At 44.4% G+C, this 25,154-nt stretch overlaps 1 protein-coding gene across 19 annotated transcripts in view; it reads left to right on the forward strand.

Annotated features, from left to right (window-relative positions):
- The window catches only part of OBSCN (obscurin, cytoskeletal calmodulin and titin-interacting RhoGEF), a 325,223-nt gene that overhangs the window by 97,368 nt on the left and 202,701 nt on the right, over window positions 1-25,154 (forward strand). For all 19 annotated transcript variants that reach the window (XM_043975986.1, XM_043975988.1, XM_043975987.1 and 16 more), the window contains 11 exons: window positions 142-246; window positions 1,069-1,335; window positions 1,941-2,210; window positions 2,718-2,984; window positions 4,068-4,334; window positions 6,444-6,710; window positions 8,267-8,539; window positions 14,564-14,830; window positions 16,660-16,926; window positions 19,034-19,306; window positions 23,903-24,169. In XM_043975986.1, the coding sequence (XP_043831921.1) occupies window positions 142-246; window positions 1,069-1,335; window positions 1,941-2,210; window positions 2,718-2,984; window positions 4,068-4,334; window positions 6,444-6,710; window positions 8,267-8,539; window positions 14,564-14,830; window positions 16,660-16,926; window positions 19,034-19,306; window positions 23,903-24,169 (2,790 nt within the window). The remainder of the gene's footprint in view (window positions 1-141; window positions 247-1,068; window positions 1,336-1,940; window positions 2,211-2,717; window positions 2,985-4,067; window positions 4,335-6,443; window positions 6,711-8,266; window positions 8,540-14,563; window positions 14,831-16,659; window positions 16,927-19,033; window positions 19,307-23,902; window positions 24,170-25,154) is intronic.

A 25,154-nucleotide genomic window follows, 5' to 3' on the forward strand; every position in this document is an offset into this window, starting at 1 on the left:
TGCTAGGTGAAACAAGCAGGTTAACACTCACACAGAGTCTTTTGTTCAGAACGTATTATCCTGGGGTATCTCATCTATAAGCCGAGGGAACAGGTGATTACTAGGGGCTAGCCCGGGCTCTAACCTAGTCTTCCTTTCCAGGAAAGACGTATTCTTTGCTCTACTGGAAAGTCATGGTAGAAGATGCAGCAGAGATCAAATTTGTGGCAGAAAATGCAGAATCTCGAGCCCAGCTCAGAGTGAAAGGTAAAGAGAGGAATGAAGGAAGAGGGGTCAGCGGTGTTGCAGGATACAAGGGGAGGGTATGCCTCTCCACAATGAGCACATGTCCAAACTAAAACCTATGAGATTCTACATATGGAGAAGTGAAAGAAACCCATCACTATCTTAAAGTAGTGCCTATGTGTTGGCAAAGCAACATGATACAATGGATTGATACTCAATGGTATTGGACTGAAGAAAATCCAGGTTCAAATCCTACCTCTGACACGAGGTGTTTCTGTAGAAAGTCACTTAATACCCCCAAGCATTGGACAACTCTAAGACTACACATTTTTTTAAAAGACTACACATTTTTAAAACTAAATTAATTTTTTTCAGTGAACAAAAATCTACTTTCTCTGCCTCCTACTTCCTGGACAAAAGAAGACAAAATAATAATAATAAATATGAACACTCAGGCTTTACAATGACTAAAAGTTATCGATGGGTCACAATCTGTGCCAGCGGTGGGAGTTTTCACACATAAAATCACAGGTTCTTGATGTATGGACAAATATACCTCCCAAGCTAATTGTCAGCCACAAGGAGGCTGGGGGAGGACTGTGGAGAAGGAAAAAGGAGGATTGATAGAAAAGAAGGTAGAGAGAGAAGGGTTTTTGCCACAGTAGCAGGGCTTGAAGAGAGAAAAATAAAGGAATGTGATGTTCTGTGGCCATTGGAGGAGTAAGGAAAGGGAATGGGGGGGGGGGTCTGTGTCTATTGGAGAAATTAGGAAGGGGAATGGTAGGCATTCATCGGAGAAATGAGGACATTATTGAACTTTTGAGGGCCCTTCCCCTTTCTTAGAGCTGCCGGCGGTGATTGTGCGACCACTGAGGGACAAAATTGCCATGGAGAAACACCGGGGAGTGTTAGAATGCCAGGTGTCCAGGGCAAGTGCCCAGGTGCGATGGTTCAAGAAGGACGTAGAGCTCCATGCCGGGCCCAAGTACGAGATGGTCAGCGATGGCATTTATCGTAAGCTTGTCATCAACGATGCCCAACCAGAGGATGAGGATACGTACACCTGTGACGCTGGCGATGCTAAGACCAGTGCTCATTTCTTCGTGGAAGGTACTAAGGGGAAGGACTGGGCTCAGGTGGCAGGGGTGTGGTGGGCTGGGGTGAGCTAGCCCTTGGACTTTGTGTCTTTGGATAATAAAGAGGGCAGAACTCCATGGAAGGCTGGTCTCCCTTTCCTCTCTGTTTCTCCTTCTCTGGTACCTCTGCCAACCACCTCCCATCACCCAGGCCTCACTGTCAATACCTCATGTCCACAATTTTGCCTCCTTCCTCCCCTCCCCATCCCCTCCACCAAAGCTACCATTTCCTTAGCACAGTGATCTCACTTAGTTCACAGTAACCTGATAGAATTATTTACACTGAAGTGTTCATGGCTGCTAATAGTTTAATATTTATGCCCTCAAAGAAGATGTCTATAGGCAGCAAACCTAAAGGAATCAATCTTTAAGGTGGAATTTCAGGCACTGTGGTCGTTTGGGAAGGAGTTTTTGTGTCTGGAAAAGGGGAATGCCTATGTGGGTGACCATCTACCTCATTTATAGGCAAAGCCAACCTTATTTCTTCATGTTGGCTTATGGGAAGATGGAAAACTCACTTGACCAGAGAAAGTAAAGTTTGACTCTTCTCCCTTCTCCTTCCTTCCCCTTTCCCTGAAGAACAATCTATTAACATTGTACGGAACCTGAAAGACATGGAGGTGATGGAACCAGCTCCAGCCTGGTTTGAGTGTGAGACCTCCATCCCATCTGTCCGGCCCCCCAAGTGGCTGCTGGGCAAGACGGTGCTACAGGCCGGGCGAGATGTGAGCATTGAACAAATGGACACGGTCCACCGGCTGACCCTCCACCGCACCTGTTCCACCATGACGGGCCCTGTGCACTTCACCATTGGCAAATCCAAGTCCACAGCTCGGCTCATTGTCTCAGGTAACTCCTTTACCTCTTCCCATGTCCGTGTTTGAAGATAATGCTGCAGTATCTGTCTTTGCTATCACTCTGTTCAAGAATTTTTAGAGAGGTGACTTCTTGAATACAGGGTCACTTCCAGGCCCCAAGGAGAGTTGGGGAGGACATTAGTAGAGGCATAGAAAGGATAGGACAGGGGCAGCTAGGTGGCACAGTGGATAAAGCACTGGCCTTGTATTCAAGAGGACCTGAGTTCAAATCCAGCCTCAGAAACTTGATACTTACTAGCTGTGTGACCCTGAGCAAGTCACTTAACCCTCATTGCCTCACCAAAAAAAGAAAGAAAAAAGAAAAGAAAGGATAGTACATCACATTACAGATGGAGAAATGGAAATTCCAAATAGTTCAATGGTTTGTCACCGTTGTCCAGGTGGATTCTCTCCCCCGTACCAGAAAGGGAGGTGGGAGCTAGGGTCTGGCCTATTGGTCACTGAGCTGTCTTCATTTCTGTGCTGATCTGTCTTTCAGATATCCCCGTGGTGCTGATCCGGAAGATGGAGGACAAGACTGGCCGGGAGAAGCAATCTGTGGTCCTCTCTTGTGATTTCAAGCCACCTCCTAAAGGAGTACAGTGGTATAAGGGTGAAACCCGTCTCGAGCCCTCTGAAAAATACAAGATGAAGCTGGAGAACCACATGGCAGAGCTGCGGATCCTGAAGCTCACACCGAGTGATGCTGGCATTTACCGGTGCCAGGCTGGCAACACTGAGAGCAGCGCCACAGTCACCGTGGAAGGTGTGGTACCTGGTGGGGGCAGGGGCACAGGGGGAGGGCAAAGCACTCTCCATTGACCACATGCCCTACTCTACCTTGGGAGTTTGGCAGAGAAATCGAATCACCTTGACCATTTCCCTCATCTGTCATCCTGAAATCAGAAGGGCAACCATCTATTTAATCTGTGCTGATGTCCTTGCTTAACTGCACAGTGTCTGTATAGGGGATGCAGCAGCCTTTTGGGCACACCTCTGATCATAGACCAGGCTGCTAGAGTCCCACCAGCATCTGAATAAGCATTTGCCAGCATCGGCTAAAGTCATTTGTCCAGGCTCATGGCTGCTCATTGCCTTAAGTTCAGTGCGACCCTCTGTCTACTTCCTCCATGGGGTGCTGAGTCCTTGCATTGTGAGAATATTATTACCAGGGGACCCCTTTTACCCATCACAGCATGAAACAAGTTATTGTGACTTGAAGCACCCCAGGATTTTTTTCCAAGTTGTTTTTCTAATGAGGTTCTATGGCCAAGATTGCTCCTTGGCCTACCGGATTCCTAGTTGTTGATGGTTGTCTTTTAAAAATTATTATCATTTTAAGATATTTTATTGATGTTTTTTCCTTTATTTTTTACATCCATGTTATTTTCCATGGCTTCCTCTCTCCCTGCCCCACTTCAATAGAACCTTCCATTGTGACAATTAAATTTAGTTTGAACACTTTGTCTTTATCTGTAAGTATCTACCTCATTCCACACTTTTAGTCCACTGCCTCTCTGCCAGGTGGCAAGAAGTTTTTTAGAAGGATTTCTGGTCCCTTTCTCTGAAATGGGTCACGGAGATGACCATGGTAGGTCTTGTAGCTTCTGCGTCTGAGGCCAGACTCCCTTTCTGATTTCAGGAGTGGTTCTCTCTCTGTTGTGCCATTGCCTCTTGGTCCATGATCCCCAAATCTGATGCCTTTCCAGGCCCAGGCTTATCTGGGGAGCACAGTGAGGCCTTGGGGAGGCCTTAGGAGAGAGCCTCATGTGCCTCATATAAAGTGTGCTCTTTGCCAGTCCCCTGTTTATAACTCACTTGGCTCACGAGTCTCCCCCAACCCGAGCAGCTCGTGAGGTGGCAGTGATACGGCCCCTTCAGGATGTGGAGGCTACGGAGGAGGGCAGCGCCAGCTTCTCCTGTGAGCTCTCTCAAGAGGATGAGGAGGTGGAGTGGCTGCTGAATGAGACCCTGCTCTACAACGACAGTTTTCACGAAATCTCCCATGAGGGAAGCTGCCACACGCTGGTGCTTAAGCGAGTGAGCCTGGCGGACACCGGCACTGTGAGTCTCAAGTCGGCCAAGGTGTCGCAGTCGGCCCGGCTGACGGTGAAAGGTGAGGAGGGGCTTGTGGGCACAGTAGGGGAGCTGCCTTCTGCCCAAGGGCCCCCCTTCTGTTTAGGACTCTGCTTCTGATGTGGCACCTGGCCTGCTTTGAGGGAGGAGAGGCAGGGAGGGCCAACAAGCTCCCTTTGGCTGAGCTATTAGGGAGGTACCCTGCAAGCATTTCTCCAAACCCTCATCCTAGAGGCCTGGACTGTTCTCTTCCCAGCCCAAGCCCGCTCTCATCAGCGTGAGGGGGGAGGGCAGCTTGGCTTTGAGAGCCTCTCCATCCCCTTTAGAAATTCCAAGCTCAGGGGCAGCTAGGTGGCGCAGTGGATAGAGCACCAGCCCTGGATTCAAGAGGAGCTGAGTTCAAATCCGGTCTCAGACACTTATCACTTAGTAGCTGTGTGACCCTAGGCAAGTCACTTAACCCCAATTGCCTCACCAAAAAAAAAAAAAAAGAAAAAGAAAAAGAAAAAGAAATTCCAAGCTCAGATCCAATTCTGCTCTCAGCCAGCGCATCCCCAGACTGGACAGAAACCTCATCATCTTAGTCTAGAGTCTTGAGTTCCCCTTCTCCAGACTTTCTCGGGCTCCCCAACAACATACAAAGGATAGAGTCAGGTTTGGGAGTCATTTGCAAATATATCTGACTGTAAAACTCTCTGGCTGCTCACAAAACGGCCCTACCCCTTATATACAATGTGAGATCCACAACTATTGGATACCTGCTGTATGCCCAGTCCTGGGGTGGGCCGTGCTATCAGCAAAAACAGGAAAAGGCTTGGTGTCTACCTCAGGGAGCTCACAGTACAAGCAGGGAGACAAGATACACATCTAGAGCAGTTATAAAGGAAGTCTTTGATAGGTAGTAGCCCCCCAACCCCATGCAGTAAGTGCTGATGCAATTAGCATTTTACTTAAAATAATCTAAGGGGTGTTTTACTGGGAAGTAAAATAAGGGAGGGATCAGGTGAGAGAGAGTTGTGTCTGGGAAGGCTTCCCAGAGGATGTGAGCTTGGACTAGATTGAGAGCTATTGTGAGGAAAGCTCACTGCTCCGGATTTGGAGTCAAGAAGACCTGAATTCAAATCCTGCCTCAGATATGTCTTGGCTGGGTGAGTCACGTAACCTCTCTCAGCTTCAGTTTCCTTATCTGTAAAATGGGGATAATAATAGTACCTCCTTTTAAGGGTGGTTGTGATGACCAAATTAGATGATGTAATATATGTAAAGTGATTTTAGCTGTGATGTGAGAACAACTGACATTTTGTTTAAGGATTACAAAGTGTTCCAAGTATCTCATTTGACAAAACACCCCTCTGAGGTAGGATTATGTCCATTTTACAGAAGGGGAAGCTGAAGCTCAGAGAATGACTTGCCCAGGGTCACACAGCTTTTAAGAGTCAAAGTTAGGGGCAGCTAGGTGGCACAGTGGATAAAGCACCAGCCTTGGATTCAGGAGTACCTGAGTTCAAATCTGGCCTCAGACACTTGACACTTATTAGATGTGTGACCCTGGGCAAGTCACTCAACCTCCATTGCCCCGCAAAAAAAAAAAAAGAGTCAAAGTTAGGACTTGAATTCAGAACTTCCTCACTCCAAGTCGAGGGTTCTCTCCACTATTCACTCTCAGAGGACCTGGGTTTGAGTCCTGGCTCTACCACTTACTAGCTGTGTGACTCTGGGCAGGTTTCTTTCTGAGGCCCTTTCTGAGCCTCAGTTTCTTCAGTGTTTCATCAGCCTAAAACAATAGAAATCTGGGCTGCTATAATGGATTAAGTGGAGGAATGGGGTGGAGATTGGGCATGGCATGGATCGTTTGAACATGAGTCTGGGGACAAAGCAAGGGATATGTGGGAGCCTGTGAGGGAGCCAGGCTTGCTAGAGCAAAGAGGCTGGATTCAAGAGGGGATGGGTATGGGAAGGCCTTGAATGTCCTCCTCCTGTGCTCTCTGAACCCACCATTTCAGAGAACCGGAGATCTAGGAAAATGCTTTCATGGATTGAGGAGGGGATGGGGAGCAGGGGTCTCTGATTCAGACTAGAAGGTAAATGATTAATTAGTTTCTGAAAGGGCAGCAAGCACCTGACTCATACCCTCTCTCTGACCCTCCAGAGAAGCCTCTGGTGTTCCTCAAGCCCCTGGATGACATGGCAGGTGAAGAGAGGGGCACACTGGCTCTGGAGTGTGAGGTCTCCCACCCCAAGGCCCAAGCCATTTGGAGGAAGGATGGTGTGGAGCTGGGCCCCAGTGACAAATATGACATCCTGCACACTGACCGTACCCGGGGTCTTGTGGTACATGACCTCTCCCGGGATGATGCTGGCCTCTACACCTGTGACATCGGCACCGACCTGACCCGCTCCCAGGTCAGCGTACATGGTGAGTGAACCCCATGCGAGGCTAGTCAGAAGAATTGGGTTCAATCAAAAACTCAGATTCTGAGTCTCAGTCTTGTCATCTGTAAAATGTAAAATGCTCTTCCAACCTCACAAGGATGTTTTAAGGGACAAACAAAAATCCAAGAGCATCAAAAGATCTGGGTCCACGTCTTTGGTCTTTGTATTAAGACATGTCTTAAGTAGGACTCAGAACGTATCAAACGCTGGAAGGATGGCCCCCAAACCAGTGCGTCCCTGACCAGATGAAAATGTCACTGGAAAATGTTTAACAAAACAAAAATAGAATGCAACATAGTAAATGGTAATTTGTGGTTTTCTAAGTCAGTATGCTCCCTGTAGGGATCTCCTTTTATTTGAGTTTGGCACCACTAAAGTAGGTCGCTTCCTGTCTCTGGGTCTCAGTTTTCTTATTGTAAAATGAAAGGATTCGACACAATTATCTCTAAGCTTCCTCCCGACTTTAAATCCTATGATTCTATTAGATGGTGCTAATTTGCCCTCTCTGCCTCACAAGGGTCCTAGAATCACGGATTTAGAGCTGGAAGGGACTTCAGTAGCCATCTATCATAGTTGTATCCCCTCATTTGACAGATGAGGAAACCTAGGGCAGCTAAGTGGCGAAGTGGATAGAGCACCTGGAGCCAGGAAGACCTGAGTTCAAATCCTTTCTCAGACACTTACTAGCTGTGTGACCCTGCACAAGTCACTTAACCCTGCTTGCCTCAGTTTCCTCATCTGTAAAATGAGCCTGAGAAGGAAATGGCAAACCATTCCAGTATCTCTGCCAAGAAAACCCTAAATGGGGTCATGGAGAATTGGACATGACTAAAAACAACTCAACAGCCAAAACTTGTCCACGGTCACGCAAGTAATATGAAGTTGTACTGGGATTTGAATCCAGGCCCCTTGCCTTTATTTGTTTTTTGTTTTTCTTTTTTTTGTGTGTGTGTGAGGCAATTGGGGTTAAGTGACTTGCCCAGGGTCACACAGGTAGTAAGTGTCAAGTGTCTGAGGCCAGATTTGAACTCAGGTCCTCCTGAATCCAGTGCTCTATCCACTGTGCCACCTAGCTGCCCCCAGGCCCCTTGCCTTTAAATCCAGAGCCCTTTCACTTTGTAAACATTAAGTACAATGGATGTGTGAGCTGTTTCCATTATGAAGAACCCTTGCCAGGTGGGCTTCCACAAAGAGGGAGCATCCTTTATAACTAACACATGAGACTGAGATGTCTCTGGGCATCGATATGTCATAGAAGGAACATTGGATTGGGAATCAGACCATCTGGTTTTGAATCCTGGCTCTGCTCCTTGGATGATCTTAAGTTAACCACTCTTTGGGCCTCAGTTTCCCACTCTGTGACATGAAGATGGTGTCTCCTTTGACTCTTTGAGCTTATGATCCTGTGAGTCTCTCAGTGAGACCGAACATGCCCAAGTGCTCATTGGGAGGGAGAGCAAAGGAAATCTGGTCCGACCCTGTATGGGCACTGGTCCTGCTTTCATAAGGATCTTATGTCTTCTCTCCTCCTCCCTCCAGACCTGCACATCGGCATCACCAAACGCCTGAAGACCACGGAGGTGCAAGAGGGAGAGAGCTGCACCTTGGAGTGCATCCTGTCCCACCAGAGTGCTGGTGATGTGGGCACTTGGACAGTCAATGGGAAAGAGGTGGGTGGCTCTGGCCGCTTCCGGGCCTCGTGTCAGGGCCGGAAATACACCCTCACCCTCCGAGACGCAGCAGTGACGGATGCCGGCGAGGTGGTGTTCACTGTCCGTGATCTCACTTCTAAAGCCTCTCTGATCATCAAAGGTAGGACCCAGGCCCCTATTGTAGGGTCTTCTCTTGTTCTCTTCTGTTTCTTCTTTTCCTTCCCCACCCCCCACCCTTCCAGCCACGAATTTGTGCCTCTGACGTTGGCCGAGTCATTCTCAGATACAAGTTTATCTTGTATGGTTTGAGCCCATGGATTGGGCACTAACGTGGGTCTCTTGAGGCAGTCAGGGTTGAGGCTGGGGGTTGGGGAGAGATGAGGGGATGGACATCTAGGAGCCTCTGCACTATAAAAGCCCTGCAACAGGCCTCCCACTCACCTTACCTCCCTCTTGGAATTTTCCTAGCACTCTGTATGAACTCCAGAATGGCCCCAGTCCCATTTTCCTGGGTATCATATTTATCTACGAATGTGTTGTGCTCCCCCACCCCCACCCCTGACCCTCAGGATCACAGGATTATATAGATTTAAAACTGAAAGGGACCTTAGAGTCCCTCAATTTATAGATGACGTACAGAGAAGTTAAGTGATTTACCAGGATCGCACAGCTAGTAAGTGCCTGAAGTGGGATTTGAACCCAGGTCTTCTTCTTCTTTTTTTTTTTTTTTAGTGAGGCAATTGGGGTTAAGTGACTTGCCCAGGGTCACACAGCTAGTTAAGTGTTAAGTGTCTGAGGCTGGATTTGAACTCAGGTACTCCCGACTCCAAGGCCAGTGTTCTATCCACTGCACCACCTAGCTGCCCCTAACCCAGGTCTTCTTGACTCCAAGCCCACTGCTCTATCCACTACAGCAGATACTGCCAAAAAAAAAAAAAAAAAGAGTGAGGGAGCTTTCTCAGATCTCCGTCTTGTGTTTGAAACTGCTGATGAAGGAAACTTGAAAAATATAGAAAGAACCACCAGGCTCAAACTGGCCTAATAGACTGGGTTTTTTGTTTTTGTTTTTTTGTTTGTTTTCAGGGCAATGGGGGTTAAGTGACTTGCCCAAGGTCACACAGCTAGTAAGTGTCAAGTGTCTGAGGCCGGATTTGAACTCAGGTCCTCCTGACTCCAGGGCCGGTGCTCTATCCACTGCGCCACCTAGCTGCCCTGGCCTATTAGATTGTAAACTCCTTGAGGGCAGCAAATCTGCCTCTTTTCATTTTTAAATCCAACCTAGTGCTGAGCCCAGGTCTTTGAACACAGTAGGTGTTTAATGGGTGAGTTGTTTTGTTTTCTTTTGTTTTTAATTGATTAAGGATTCAGGCCAAATGAGACAAGTGCTAATCTTGCAAGCCCCCTTTCTCCTTCCTATAAATAATTCACAAGAGAATGATCATTCTCTAAATCTATGCATTGACAAATAGCCACCACTGATCAGTAAATGCTGCCTCACAGGGTGATGCTTTCTGTCACATCACCGCATCACAACCCGGTTGCCCCAGCATGGGCTGCAAGGCTGACCTCGAGGTCCTGTCCTGGGTCACTATGGATAGACAAGAGTCAGAATGGGGACGTCCATTGTTCTGTCATTGCAAACCTTCAGGGGCCAGCCATGCTAGGAGTGAGCTCTCCACCCTGCCTTCATTATTGCCATGATCCCCACTGCATGATGATGGTGATGGTGGTGATGCAGGCTTCCTCTTTGGCTTACTTTATTCTGCATCAGTTCATATAAGTCCTGACTCTCAGCTCATTGCTCCAACCACTACACCACCCTGCCTGGGGTGTATATACTACTACTATTTCCTCCCCCTCCCCAGATACAACCAGTGACATCTTCTCTGGGTCTTGGGGAGCTTCCCAGAGGCTAGATTTGGCCTGATGACGTTTAGTTGTTTCAGTTGTGTTTGACCCTTTGTGATCCCCTTTGAGATTTTTCTTGGCAAAGATACTGGGATGGTTTGCCATTTCCTTCCCCAGCTCATTTTCCAGATGAGGAAACTGAGTCAAATGGGGTTAAGTGACTTGCTCAGGGTCATCCAGCTAGGAAGCGTAGGAGGCTGGATTTGAACTCAAGAAGATGAGTCTCTGATTCCCAGCCTGGAGCTCTATCCACTGTGCCGCCTGTCTGCCAGAGAAAGAGATTTGGCCTGAACCTGGGGGCTATACATAGAAATGAGTCACAAGAGGCTCCAAAGGAGCTGAGCATGAAGGGTCTGTCTTGATGATTCCTTCCACATTATTATGATCTATTATTATGACTCCAAATTATTTTTCTTTAATTTTAAATTATATTGATCTCTTATTTTTAATAGTATCTTCACTTCTGAATATACCTCTCCCTAACCAAGCCTTCATAACAATGAATAAAAAAATGAAGGAGAGGGGGCGGCTAGATAGCACAGTGGATAAAGCACCGGCCCTGGATTCAGGAGTACCTGAGTTCAAATCGGGCCTCAGACACTTGACACTTACTAGCTGTGTGACCCTGGACAAGTCACTTAACCCCCATTGCCCCGCAAAACAAACAAACAAACAAAAATATTAAAAAAAGATGAAGGAGAAAAACCAAAATCAAAACTAACTAACACATCAACAATATACACGAAGCTCTATATCTCTGTATTCCTAGATCTGAATTGTAGCAGAGGGGAAGTTGACTTTCTTGCCTCTTCTCTGGGCTTTATTATAATTACACAGATTCCAATTTCTTCTTTGGTTTTTTTTTTTTTATCTTTTCCATTTCCATTGTTGTAGTCCCTGGATAGGTTGGTTTCCGGGTTCAAATCAACCAATAAACATTTATTAAGTGTCTGCTGTGTGCTAGGTGTTGTGTTAAGCATTGAGGATATAAAAAGAGACAAAAGACAGGCCCTGCGCTCAAGGAGCTCACAATCTAATGGGGAAAACAACAAACAAATACATTCAAACTATATACAGGATAAATAGACAATAAGAGAGGGGAGACACTAGAATCGAGAGGGGCTGCTTTCTTTACTCTGCCTCAGGTCATATAAGTCCTGACTCTCAGTCCTTTGCTCCTACCACTGGACCACCCTGCCTGGGCTGCATAATACATTGTTGATTCCCCCACCAGACACAACCAATGGCAAGCTGCCCATGGTCTGGTAATGAGTTTAGCATTATCCCCTGTGTCTGTGCCAGGGTGGCTTGAATGAAGGAATGGGAATGTGGATATTTGGTTTTCTTGGAGTGGTGTTTGCTAACACTTTTGTTCTTTTTTTTTTCCTTTTTGTGGGACAATGGGGGTTAAGTGACTTGCCCAGGGTCACAAAGCTAGTAAGTGTCAAGTGTCGTATTTGAACTCAGGTCCTCCTGAATCCAGGGCCAGTGCTTTATCCACTTCGCCACCTAGACGCCCCCCCCCCTTTTTTTTTTTTAACATTTTTGTTCTTAATCCCATTAGCACATCAGAGTGGTCTTCCTAAAAGCAATGAATTGTGTTTGTAGTTTATGCCCTTGATTATATTGTTTAAACAAAACAATTTGGAGGTGTGCTAATAATCCCCTAATTAGAAGATAAAGCACCCATTTGAAAGTGGAAGTATCAACATAGGCATAATTCGATTTCTTGGCAATTCCTTGGCCATTCTGGATTACAATGACCTCTTCAGTAAACAAAGGGGTTGGGCTAAGGTCCCTTCTGATTCTAAATTCTCTGATTCTGTGAAATTTCCAGACTTGATGGACACGGACTATGTAAAGGACCTTAGTGGGAACAGGGAGCTAAGTCACAAACAATACTAGCCCCTCTATCTGGTATCCAGAAGTCCTCCTGGTTGCCCCCTCCTCACCTTAGATGCCTCAGGGTTCCTTGGTTAGCTTGAATGCCGGTGACCCTGGTCCTACCAGATGCCGATCTTCCTGCTCATATTTGTCATCCTTCTTTCTGCACATTTCATATTCCACCCACCACTTTCTCTCATGTATCTCAGACAAGAGGAAAAGGCATTTGACAGCATCCTCAGGCTTGGGAATTTTTCACTTTGTCCAGAAAAAGAAGGGAAGGCCTCTGGTACACTGAGTGGACTTTATATGTCAAAGTCTTTGGAGGACATGGGGAAAAGGTGAACAAGATGGGCAGGTGTGGCTAGGCTGCGATCTGCTTTGTTGGCTTTGTTACCCACATCAAAAACATTATGGATCTACTTGGGTATTTTGAGTGAGGCTCAAGTGACTACTTGCTTTGGATGTACTCAAATCCCTTCTAGCTCTGAAATTGTGTCATTCGTCATGATTTTAGGGTAAGATAGGAATGAGAAGTGAAAGACATGGCAAACTCTCAGCTATTCAAGGGCAAAGGGAATCTTGGAGATGGAGAAAAAACAGCGATTATTTAGTTAAGGCAGGAGTTGAATGACATAGTTTGGGAGCTAAGGAAGGAGAGAGTCTCCCTAGTGGGCCCCACTAAGGAAAAGCAACTTCTCTGGCTCTCAGGCAGCTTCCCAAAGGGCAGATTTGGCTTAAACCTGGAGGCCATACTTAGAAATGAGTCACTATAGACTCCAAAGGAGCTGACAAGAAGGGTCTAACTGGCCTAGGGGTAGAAGCAAGGTGGAAACAGAACAAAAGATCCCACTTCTTGAGAATCCAGGCAAGACAAAGAACTTTACTGAGAGTCAGGAGTCCTGGGTTCTTGTCCCAGTTCTTGAACTAACTGTGTGACCTTGGGCAGTCACTTCTCCCTGGGCTTCTCTTTTCTCATCTGTTATTTGAGGGGCTTGGATCGGTTGGTCTTTAAGATCTGTCAGTGTGAATTCTGTGTTCTGAGCTCCCACCCAACTCTATGGGGGTCAGAGAAAAGCTGAATTCTATAATTAGGGTACATCCCAAACCAGACCTTGAGAATCCTCGTACGATAGTGAGTTAGTTTCTTGTACTTTAAATGACTAGTGAAATATAATTGCAGATGACTCAATGCCAAGGAAGGGGAAAAAGGGTCCTGACTGGACAGCTTAGAGAATTCCCTCCATGCCCCACTGAGACACGGGTGAAGGCAGATAACTCTCAGCTTCTCTGTCCATACTTGCTACAACTCAGCAAGCACAGGCCTGATTTCCTGACATGTTTAATTCAATTCAACAAATACTTAAAAGGAGCCTACTCTCTACTTACTCAGTTCTGTGGTTACAAATATGTGTATCTATGTATCCATCCACCCATCCATCCATCCATCTACACACATATATACATATATACACATGCACATATATATATACCCATATTGATACATATGTGTCTCTCCACATAGATGTACATAGATCTATGTAGAGATACACATATTTATAACCATAGAACTGAGTGGGTTCTAATGTTATATATTATGTATACACATACAGGTATATGTATGTGTATGTATATACATATATAGCTATGTAAATAGTATACATATACTTATCTACACATGTATATTTGATATAAATATGTGTATAGATATATTAACGTAACTATATATGTGTACATATGTGTGTATGCATGTGTTTACATGTGTATATATAAAATATATAATAGGTACTGTGTATTTAAGTTTCTCTTACAAGGTAGCAGAGGAGAAATCCAGACAGTGCACTCTAGGAGAATTTGGGGAGAGATTACTTTTAGCTGGAAGGATGAGAGAAGGATTCCTGATAGAAATGGCCTATGGAATGGGCCTTGAAAAAGGGGAAGGAATCCAACAGGAAGAGGAGGAGAGAGTGTTCTGCTGGTGGAAGGATCAGCCTGGGCAAATTCACAGAAGCTGGAGCAGACAGGAGGAGACTGAGAAATAGCTAGTCATCTAGTTTGCCCAGCATCTATGAAAGGAAATAATGTGCAGTAAGTCTAGCAAGGTCGGTTGGAACCAGATTCTAGAGGCCCTTAAATTTAAATGAGAGGCTAATGAATTGATATTTTATCCTCCGGGCAATAATGGGCCACTGTAGGATTTGGGGAAGGCAGTGAATTGGGGTGATATGGTTAGGTGTATGTAAGCTTAGGGAAGTCAGAGACTACTCCTCCCCACCTCCATCTTCTCCAAATAGAGAATTAGGAAGCTACATACAAGAGGAAGACCACGGCTCAGTCTCACATCTGCTTTCTGCTATTCTTCCCTCCCCCACCCCAACCCTGTCTCCTCCAGAGAAGCCAACATCCATCACCAAACCCCTGGAGAATCAGAAGGTAACAGCTGGGGAGGACGTGAGCCTAAGCTGTGAACTCTCCAAAGCAGGTGCCACCGTCAGGTGGTCGAAGGATGGCAAAGCCATCAGAAAAGGTCCCAGATATGACCTACGCTATGAGGGTTCCCAGGCCATTCTTGTCATCCGTGAGGCCTCCCTCAAGGACTCTGGCGAGTACACGTGTGAGACTGAGGTCTCGAAGAGCAAAGCCACCCTCAAGGTGGAAGGTATGTATTCAAGATTGTTGGATAGTTCTTTTCCTTCTCATTAAAAATAATGTCTTGCTGATCCCTTTTGTTTTGACTCTGCAATCTGATATACTCCATCTGCCCCTGTTCCCCACTCCCATTGAACTTTCCTTTATAAGAAAGAAAGAAAGAAAGAAAGAAAGAAAGAAAGAAAGAAAGAAAGAAAGAAAGAAAGAAAGAAAGAAAGAAAGAAAGAAAGGAAGGAAGGAAGGAAGGAAGGAAGGAAGGAAGGAAGGAAGGAAGGAAGGAAGGAAGGAAGGAAGGAAGGAAGAAAAAGTTTTGCTCCCCTATGGTTATTTGTTCCAGGATGTGTTTTTTGCTTTTTTTTAATTGGGAGAGGAAGTGAGGGGAGAGAAGAAGAAATGAAAAGATGGTCACTGATGCATTTTTTTTTTTAATGCTCCGAAGAGAACTGAAGAAGTTCAGAAAGAAACACAGATAACCTGGATGCTTTGAAAGTAATATGTTGAATGTAATATATATATATATATATATATATATATATATATATATAAGCAAGCTGTACTTACTAGGGATTTGCATTTTTACCCATCATCCTCTCTCTATTTTACTTTGCATATGGAAATTTGTGGAGAACATTTATTAAATTCAGAAGTTTTTTTTCAAAAGACAGTTATGTAAAACCAAATGACATAGCAACTGTGTCTAACAGTGATGTAGGTAAGCCTCTTTACCGAGAGGAAGGATTTTCAACCTAAATATGAAAGGTCACATGAGAAAAAAAATGGGGGTATTGTACTAAATAACATATAGGCTTTGTCATTTGTCCTTTGGGACCAAGGTGGGTTATTCCAATGAGTCATACATTGCCTTTTAGTGTTACTTCCCTGACATTATTATAGTCATGATGTCTATTGTTCTAGTTCTAGATAATCATCCCAAGTAAGAAAGAATTGTAAAACCACAGAATGTCAGAGCCAAAGGAGATCTTAGAGGTCCAGAGACTCTAACCTTGTTTTCTAAATGAGGAAACCAAGACCCAGAGAGAGAAAAGGATTTGCTCCAGGTGACTCAGGGAGTTAGTGACTGACCCAGCATTAGAACCCAGGTCTTCCACCTCTTGCCCAGTCTAGAGTTCTTGCTACTCTGCCAAACCATCTTTATCAGCTGGAATGAAAACTGAATGAAGATCACCGGATGGGGAATGGGAGAACACACTTACTGCCTTTGTGAACATGAGAAATTATTTTTTTTAAATCTAGCATTTCTAAAAGACCTTTAAGGGTTGCAATATGCTTTATAAATATTATCTCATTTTTGTTCTTTTAACAACCCCGGGAGGTGGATTCTATTGGTATCTTCATTTTATAGTTGAGGAAACTGAAGCAAACAGAAACTAAGTGTTTTGTCCAGGGTTGCCCAGCTGAGCAAGTATCTGAGGCAGGATTTAAACTCAGGTCTTCTTGACTACAGGTCCTGCGCTCTACCCACTACACCACCTAGCTACCACCTTTACGTGCCTGAATTCCCTTGCCTGTTAAATGAAGAAGTTGATGACATCAGAGCTTCCTAAACTTTTTCCACTGGCGACTCCTTTTCAGCCTAGAAATTTTTACATGACCCTGGGTATATAAGTATATAAAATAAGTATACATAAACTTTCACTGGTGCCAAATTTTTCATGACCCCCACATTCAGCTCTGGGGGTCCTGTGATGCTTTGAATGAAATATTCTTTGAGATCCCCTTCCTGGGTACTGGTGGGTACAGAAAGATTGGGGAGGGAGTAAGGAGAGAAAAATGGAGTCGAGTCATCTTAGAACTTCACCTTGTCCTCTCATTTCCCAGAAAAGCCCAACCGCTTCATCAAGGAGCTGACAGATGTGAAGGGTGAGGAGAAGGGCACAGCGGTATTTGAGTGTGAGACGGAGAAGCCAGCAGCAGCTGTGACATGGCGGAAGGGTATCACGGAGCTCCGGGCCACCAAGAAGCATGCGCTCAGCCAGGCAGGCACGGCCCTGAAACTCACCATCTCCACTTTGGAGAAAGGAGACAGTGACACCTACACCTGTGACATTGGGGACGCCCAGTCCCAGGCTCAGCTTGTGGTGCAAGGTAAGGACTGTAGAGTAACATACTGCTTGTTCCCAGAGGCCTCTTTCCCAGAACGGATTCAGGGAAATCCTGGGCCCACTCCCATGGTACTCTGAATTTTACCGTGTCATTCACACACATGCACACACAGGCATATACACATATACATGTACATATAGGCAATGAGGTCATGGGTCTTGTTATAGGCACATATGTGTGCACACAACATATTGTGCACATATATGTAGATTATGTTTACATACAGATAAACATGCATGTTGATACCTGGAGCCATGGGTTTCATTATAGGATTATGTGTATGTACCTATATATACACACATGACATGTGTGTATATGTATGTATAAATAATGGAAGTTGGGGATATATATATATATAGAGAGAGAGAGAGATATGGATATAGATAGATATCATGGAAGTCAGGGATATATACACATATACATACATGTAGGAATCTGAGACTATGGATCTTGTTATGGGCTCCTGTTCATATGTGTACATACATACATATGTGTGTTTACACATACTTTATATACACATGCCCATATACACATACACACACACACACATATATATATATATGTATGTATCTGTGTGTGTATACACACTCACACGCATACAATGCACATACAGACATTGAGGCCATGGGTCTTGTTATAGGCTCACATGCACATGCATGCACATATACCCATGTATATATGCACAACTTGTGTAGTATAGCATATATATGCACATGGATATACACACGTGTGTATAAAATTACCAAGCAGTGAATCCTTTTAGGTGTTACCATTGGGAGAAGTGACCTCAGTTGTCACAGGACTTAGAAATGGGTGGGATCGGAGAGATCACCTGGTTCTACTCCACTTTGCAGATGAGAAAACTGGGGCCCAGAGAAAGCAGAGAAGTTGTCCAAGATCCCTCAAGTAGCGAACAGAAGGTCAGGGACTTGAACCCAGGCCTCCTACCTCTGGATGTGCTCTCCCACCACAGCCGGTGCTCTCTGAGATGTAGAATTTACAGTGAATACATCTCTATGCATTTGGAGGATGCAGAACCCGAGACTCTTTGAGTTGGAAGAGACCTCAGAGGATTTTTGAGTAGGCTGTCCTCCCTCGCTTCCTTTATGGTCATTTTATCCACCTTGGGAGCAGCTCTGGCCCCTCTCACCCTTAACATAGCTGAAAGCAAATCCTCCTGCTGGGCCTTAGTGCTTTGGACACTATTCTCACAGGCCACCTGCTACCCACCTCTAGGGATTCATGTGGAAACAAATGATCGTTGGTCACTAGCTAGTATTACTAAGGTTTATTAAATCACAGGCAAAAACAAAACCAAAACCAACCCTGAAAAGTTTAGGACACAGTTGCAATTTTCTTCACGTTTCTTTCCATTTTCTTCAGGACTGAAGGCCTTTATAAGGGAAGGGAGAATTCAAACAGTGAAAAAGTTGGCTAAAAGAATAGTATTTAAGAACAGAATTTTGATTTCTGAACCTTGACTTAAAACACAGCAATAATCAGCTCTTGGGGATGCTTAGAAAGCAAACAAGTGTGTGTCTATGTACTCTAGGGCACATCTCTCACAGAATCCTCCTCGAGGTTCACCTCCTCCAGGAAGTCTTCTTGTACTTATCCTACCTGAATCAGGCTGATTAGAGAAGGTCACAGACTGGAGAGACTACATAGAGTCTTTTCTTTCTTTCTTTTTGTGTGAGGCAATTGGGGTTGTGACTTGCCCAGGGTCACACAGCTAGTAAGTGTCAAGTGTCTGAGACCGGATTTGAACTCAGGTCCTCCTGATTCCAGGGCCAGTGCTTTATCCACTGCGACACGTAGCTGCCCCTGAGACTATATAGAGTCTTAACCTGATGTCCACTGCCCATACCCCAGTAACTGTGCTCATGGCCCCACCAGGCCAGTTTGGCAGTCTAAATAGTTGGGTTCAAATCTCAGATGTGGGATTGTGGCCATTTTATTTCACTTCCTGAAACCATCCCCTTGTCTATAAAATAGGGAATACCTCATATCTATGTTACTTTGTAAATAAAAAATAATAATGATAACATAACAACAACAATAATTACCATCATCATCATTATTATTTTAGGCCAAAAAATCCTCATCACCGAGGACCTGGAAGATGTGGAAGTTTCAGAGGGGTCCTCAGCCACATTTCGATGCCGGATTTCACCTGCTGACTACAGTCCTGTTCAATGGTTTCTGGATAAGACCCCACTACACATGAATGAACTCAATGACATTGAGGTGCAGCCAGGGGGCTACCACATGCTGACCGTGAGGCAGCTTGCCCTCAAGGACTCGGGTACCATCCACTTTGAGGCAGGTGACCAGAGGACGTCTGCTGCCCTGAGAGTCACAGGTAAGTTGTCCTTGGGGACCAAGCCTCTGGGGCTCACAGCAAATGAGCCCAATGTCCACTGTGAGCCATTCTTTCTCTGAGGAGATTCCACTTCTTCTTGTCCAAACTCCAGCCAGTGGGATGACTCTGAGCTGTGTCTCCACACTAGGGTCATGCTGCCATGAGACTGGCATGTTTTTTTTTTTTTTTTAGCTAAACCTAGAATACTCCAGTCCCGTCAACAGATTATATGGGTTTTTTAAGGACTAACCTAAGTATGTATGGGGAAGCTTATCACCCACAGTCTGGCCTTTTGTCGATGAATTATTTGGCCACAGGACCCCACGAAATAAGTCAGGTTAGCAAGCATTAATTCCGCAGCAGCTGTGTCAGGCACTGAGTTAAGCACTGAGGATACAAAAAAAGGCAAAAATAGCCCTTTTCTCTCAAGGAGCTCACAGTCTAATGGAGGAGCAACTATGTATGTAATGGAGGCAAACAATTATGTACAGACAAGCTGTAGATGGGTTAAATAAGAGGTGATCTCAGAGGAAAGGCATTCTCATTGAGGGGGAGGGGAAAGGCTTCTTTTAGGGGATGGGGTTTTAGCTGAGACTTGAAAGAAACAGGGGAAGTCCAAATGGTCCTGAACACAGTGGCAGAAGGGGTGGAGGGGCAGAGGATGTAAAGAATCACATAGTTTTTAGGCTGTTCATAAAGATTAACCTTGCTGTTGGCACTCATATGTGAGCTCCTTGTACTATGACCAATGAGTAGACCCTTTGCTGGAGGAAGGATCACTGTGCCAGGTCACAACATGGTACTGTAGGAAGAGCACTCAACTTGACCACTGAATTGGGGACCATGGGACCTGACATCAAAGACCAGCTTTATTTGTGTGAACAGTGACTTAGGCAAGTTACCTAACTTCTATAAGCAGCTAGGTGGTGTAGCAGAGTGGATAGACTGCTAGGTCTGGAGTCAGGAAGATCTCAGTTCAAATGTAGCCTTAGACACCTACTAGCAAGTCGCTGACCTCTATTTGCCTCTGTTTCCTCATCGGTAAAATGGGGATAATAATAGCACCTACCTCCTGGGGTTGTTGTGAGGATCCAAGGAGATGATATTTATAAAAGTGCTTTGCAAACCTTAAAGGGCTATATTAATGCTAGCTATTGTTAGCCCCAGTTTCATCTGCTTATCGAGAGGAGTTGTGTTAGAAGATCTTTCAGGTCCTCTTCAGCTCCAGATGGACCTGTGATCCTATGGTCCCAGAAACTGAATCAAGTCAATCTTGACATGCTCACTATATACAAAGGAAGATGACAGAAGAAAATTACAGCCGAATGGAAGGAGAGCAAGCACACTTTCTCCGGAGAGACAAATGAAAGAGATGGAGGAGTTGGTTCTATTCTGTGTACAAAGGCAACAAGCAATAACATTTCCTGAGATATCTGATTATTTAGTATTGCAGTGCTCATGAGAAAAATTTCACCTTGAAACTAATTGCATCAGGGGCAGCTAGGTGGCACACTGGCCCTGGCTCCAGGAGGACTTGAGTTCAAATGTGACCTCAGACATTTGACACTTACTAGCTGTGTGACCCTGGGCAAGTCACTTAACCCTCATTGCCCTGCAGGAAGAAAGAAAGAAAGAAAGAAAGAAAGAAAGAAAGAAAGAAAGAAAGAAAGAAAGAAAGAAAGAAAGAAAGAAAGAAAGAAGGAAGGAAGGAAGGAAGGAAGAAAAGAATTGCAGCTTTTGTGCTGACACCTATTAGAGAAAATGAAAAAGTGGAGACATCCTATGAAGAACTTGAAAAATTACATTTGTCAACATATTAACAACATTGACATATACACATCAACAAATTAAATTAGCATATTCTTTAATGTCAACAAAGTTAAGAACCATGAAAAATACAATTCAGGGGGAAGGAATGAGAGAGGCCAGTAACTGCACAGACACCTCACACCTGGACATCATGAATATCTTCTCCCTATTCTGGAGGGCAAAGGACCTGGGATTACAAACAAGAATCACCTACCCAGCAAAACTGAGTATAATCTTTCAGGGGGGAAAATGGGACTTCAATGAAAAAGAGGACTTTCAGGCATTCTTGATGAAAAGGCCTGAACTGAAATGAATATCTTCTCTTACTGAAGAAATGAAAGGTGTAGGACATGACAAGCACTGAATAACACTATCAAAATGAAATTAATTAATTGCATTTTAAAATACAGGAAATATGTTGCTACTGATATGGGAGCCATTCTTGAACCACCTCTGTGCAGTAAGAATACTGATTTTTTGGAGCAAAGATCAAAATTGATACAAAATAAGAAAAAGTTATGCCATGTAATTTAAACAACTTCAACTTGACCTATTGAGACAAATTACTGATGTTGTAAACAAGAAATGGATAAAGGAAAGGGTGCTGACACCAATTATAGAAGTCCACACAGTTTAATGTCAATTTTCATAATGAAGAAACTGAAGGAACCTAAAAACTAACTTAATCATGGCAAAAACTTGACCTACTTGCTAAGTAGAGAGATAGAGTAACTAATGGAGACTGTTTAGGATAAAAACATATTTGTGAAATCTCACGAAGAGAGTTTGTGGAAGATTATGAGCAATGTTGCCTCATAAAGCAATAAAAATCAGTGGAGAGAAAAACCAGTTTAGAGAAATCTTGGTGAGAGACCTAACTAGCCAAAGGAATTTAAGGATGAAAAATAGAAAGAGAACAGCAGACATAAGATGGAAGATATCTGGATGTGGAGTCAGGAAGATCTGAGTTCAAATCTTGTCCTTGGCACTTATTAGCTGTGTGATCCTGGGCAAGCCACTTTAATCTTTGCTAGTCTCAGTTTCCTCATCTGTAAAATAGGGTTAATAATAGCACCTCCCTTTCAGGTTTGCTGTGAGGATAAAAATGAGCTATTTGTAGAATGCTTTACAAACTTTAAAGTGCTATATAAATGCTAGCTAGTCATGGGAGAGAGCCTTTCCTGATCCCTCCAATTGTTCATGTTCTCTCTCTCTCTTTCTCTTTTTTTTCTTTGCCAGGCAATGAGGTTTAAAAGTGACTTGCCCAGGGTCGCACAGCTAGTGTCAAGTGTCTGAGGCCGAATTTGAACTCAGGTCCTCCTGACTCCAGGACCAGTGTTTTATCCACTGTGCCACCTAGCTGTCCCCCCTTTTTTTCCTTTTTGTTTTCATGTTCTCTATTTCATCAAATTATCTTTATTTCCTTATCTATGTATCTGTAGTAAGCCCACTCCCAGGCCCCAGCCAGTAGCATGCAAAAACTCCTTCAGGCCAGGTACTGTCTTATTTAGGTCTATGTGTCCTCCTTGCATATGGAAGTCATTTAACAAATGTTTGATGAATTGACTCAGTGAGCCCCAAGGCAATCCCCGTATTTTCACAATTGTGACTCCATCTAATTAAGAAAAGTCTAATTTAGAATAATAATGATGATGATAGCAAGTTATGCTCTCTGCTCTGCTTAAGATAAGGAACATGTAGGGGCAACTAAGTGGCACAGTGGATAAAGCACTGGTCCTGTATTCAGGAGGACCTGAGTTCAAATCCAGGCTCAGACACTTGACATTTACTAGTTGTGTGACCCTGGGCAAGTCACTTAACCCTCATTGACCCGCCAAAACAAATAACAACAACAACAACAACAACAAAGATAAGGAACATAACACTTTTGGGAAAGATTTCCACCCCAGTGGTTAAATATTTTTTAAAATGTGGGCACTTAGAAGTAATCACCAGTTATCTGGAGGATTCTCTTTCTTCCCTAAAGATGATGTATGCCTGGGGTGTTACAGTGTTTACAATCAGTTCACAAATGGCTTACTTCCCTTCCTCCACCAAAGGGGAAATATGGTGAAACAACCTTTTGGTCATTTTATTTCTACAAGGTGACCTTGAATGTCCATTTTAACTTGATTTGACCTGAGGAATGGAAGAGAACAAGCTAGGATTTGTTCTGGACCACTTCCTCCTCCAACTAAGGACATACCCTTCCAGAGGAGAAGGAAATGGCAAACCACTTCAGCATCTTTGCCAAGAAAACTCCAAATGGGATCATAGAGAGTTGGGCACAACTGAATAACAACAATAACCTTCCTGAGGTATATAGACAGGGTTCTGCCCTCAGGGTTAAGGATTCAATCTACAAGTAGGGCCAAAGTTCTTGAGGGCTATGATTTGGGTTAGGGTTTAATCTAGGACCTGGGTGAATTTTGGAAACTAAGGGAGGGTTTTTTGTTTGTTTGTTTTAGCATGTGAAGCTGACTAGTCCAGACAGGGACTGAATGTATGTCTGTTGACCTCCTTAATATCACTGTTCGAAGGTGTCCTACACAGACACCTCTCCCAACAGTTTCATTCTATTCACAATAACCCTGTGGGATACCTCTACAAATTACCTAGAGGGAGAAATGCAGGTGCAGAAATGGATGGGAACCTTCCCAAGGCCATTCAGGTTCTAAGAGATTGAGGTAGGATTAGCTTGATTTCTTCAACTCCATGACCTCCCTGAAGATCATAAATCAGATGTGGTCCAGTTGTTATGAGATGATTTCTCCCTTGTCTTCACAGAGAAACCCTTCGCATTTTCCCGGGAGCTTATTGATGCTACAGTTACCACAGGGGAGGCTGTGACCCTCTGTTGTGAGACCACAATCCCAGATAGCCCAGTGCGCTGGACCAAAGATGGGAAGGCCCTACGGCCCTCAGCCAAGTACCAGATCAGCCGTGAAGGCTGTGAAGCCCAGCTAGTTATCACCAGTGTTGGAGAACAAGATGGCGGGCGCTATGAGTGTGAATTTGGCAAGGCTCGGACTAGCTCTATTGTCAGGATTGAAGGTGAGGTTGCCATGGGTTATGTGGCCAACAGGACATTGGGGAAAGGTTGGATCCTGCAGACTGACCAGGCTATCATCAAGGCCATAGTTAGAAGGTAGAGAGTCATTTCATCTGGTCCAAAGACCCCAGTCATTTATAGTAGCAGCCCTCAATTATCTAGATTGCCTTTATTCAGTGACATAGATGAAGTCATAATGTAGAAAAACGTGATGTTTGAAGTCTAAAGACCTGAGGATTAATCCCAGCTCTGCTTTAATCCCTCTGTGAACTTGGGCATAAAGGTTAAGTGACTTAACGTTTGTGGGCCTCAGTTTCTATAAAGTGAGGGGGCTGGACTTGTGAATTTCCACAGTTCCATCCAGCTCTCAGACCCCTGAACCTATGATCTCACTCCATCAGTCATCCCTTAATTCTTTCATGTTTGGTCCCTCCCTCCCTAAATCCTTTGTCTCCTGCTTACTAGCAGGCTCAGGTCTCTCCTAGCTTCAAAAAAACCTACTTCTGACCCTGACACCTCCCTCTTTTGCTGTGTTACCCTGGGTGAGGCAAACTTAACTGCTCTCAGCCTCAGTTTTCTCATTTGTAAAATGGGTATATTCTTGGGACAAATAAATTGATATTATTATTTTTTAGATGAGTATAATAATAGCAATCTCAGGATTGTGTGTGAATATCGAATGAGATGATATATAGGGTGTCCCAAAAGCTAACTTAAAACTCCTCTAGGATTTTTGGGACACACCTTGCATTTATAATACTTTACAAAATTTAAAGTTATATTATCCCTTCTCCTCCTCATTACCATTATTAATTCCTTTTCACATTCAGCTTCTATACTCAGTCTCTTGACTTAGTCATTTATTTGGAATGAGAAGACCTGAGTTCAAATCCTACCTCTGTCACGTGCTACTTATGAGACCCTGGGCAAGTCACTTAACCCTTCTGAGCCTGCAATATTAAGAGGTTGGAATGAATGACCTCTTGG

The sequence above is a fragment of the Dromiciops gliroides genome, chromosome 1, assembly GCF_019393635.1.
Source record: "Dromiciops gliroides isolate mDroGli1 chromosome 1, mDroGli1.pri, whole genome shotgun sequence".
Lineage (NCBI taxonomy): Eukaryota > Metazoa > Chordata > Mammalia > Microbiotheria > Microbiotheriidae > Dromiciops > Dromiciops gliroides.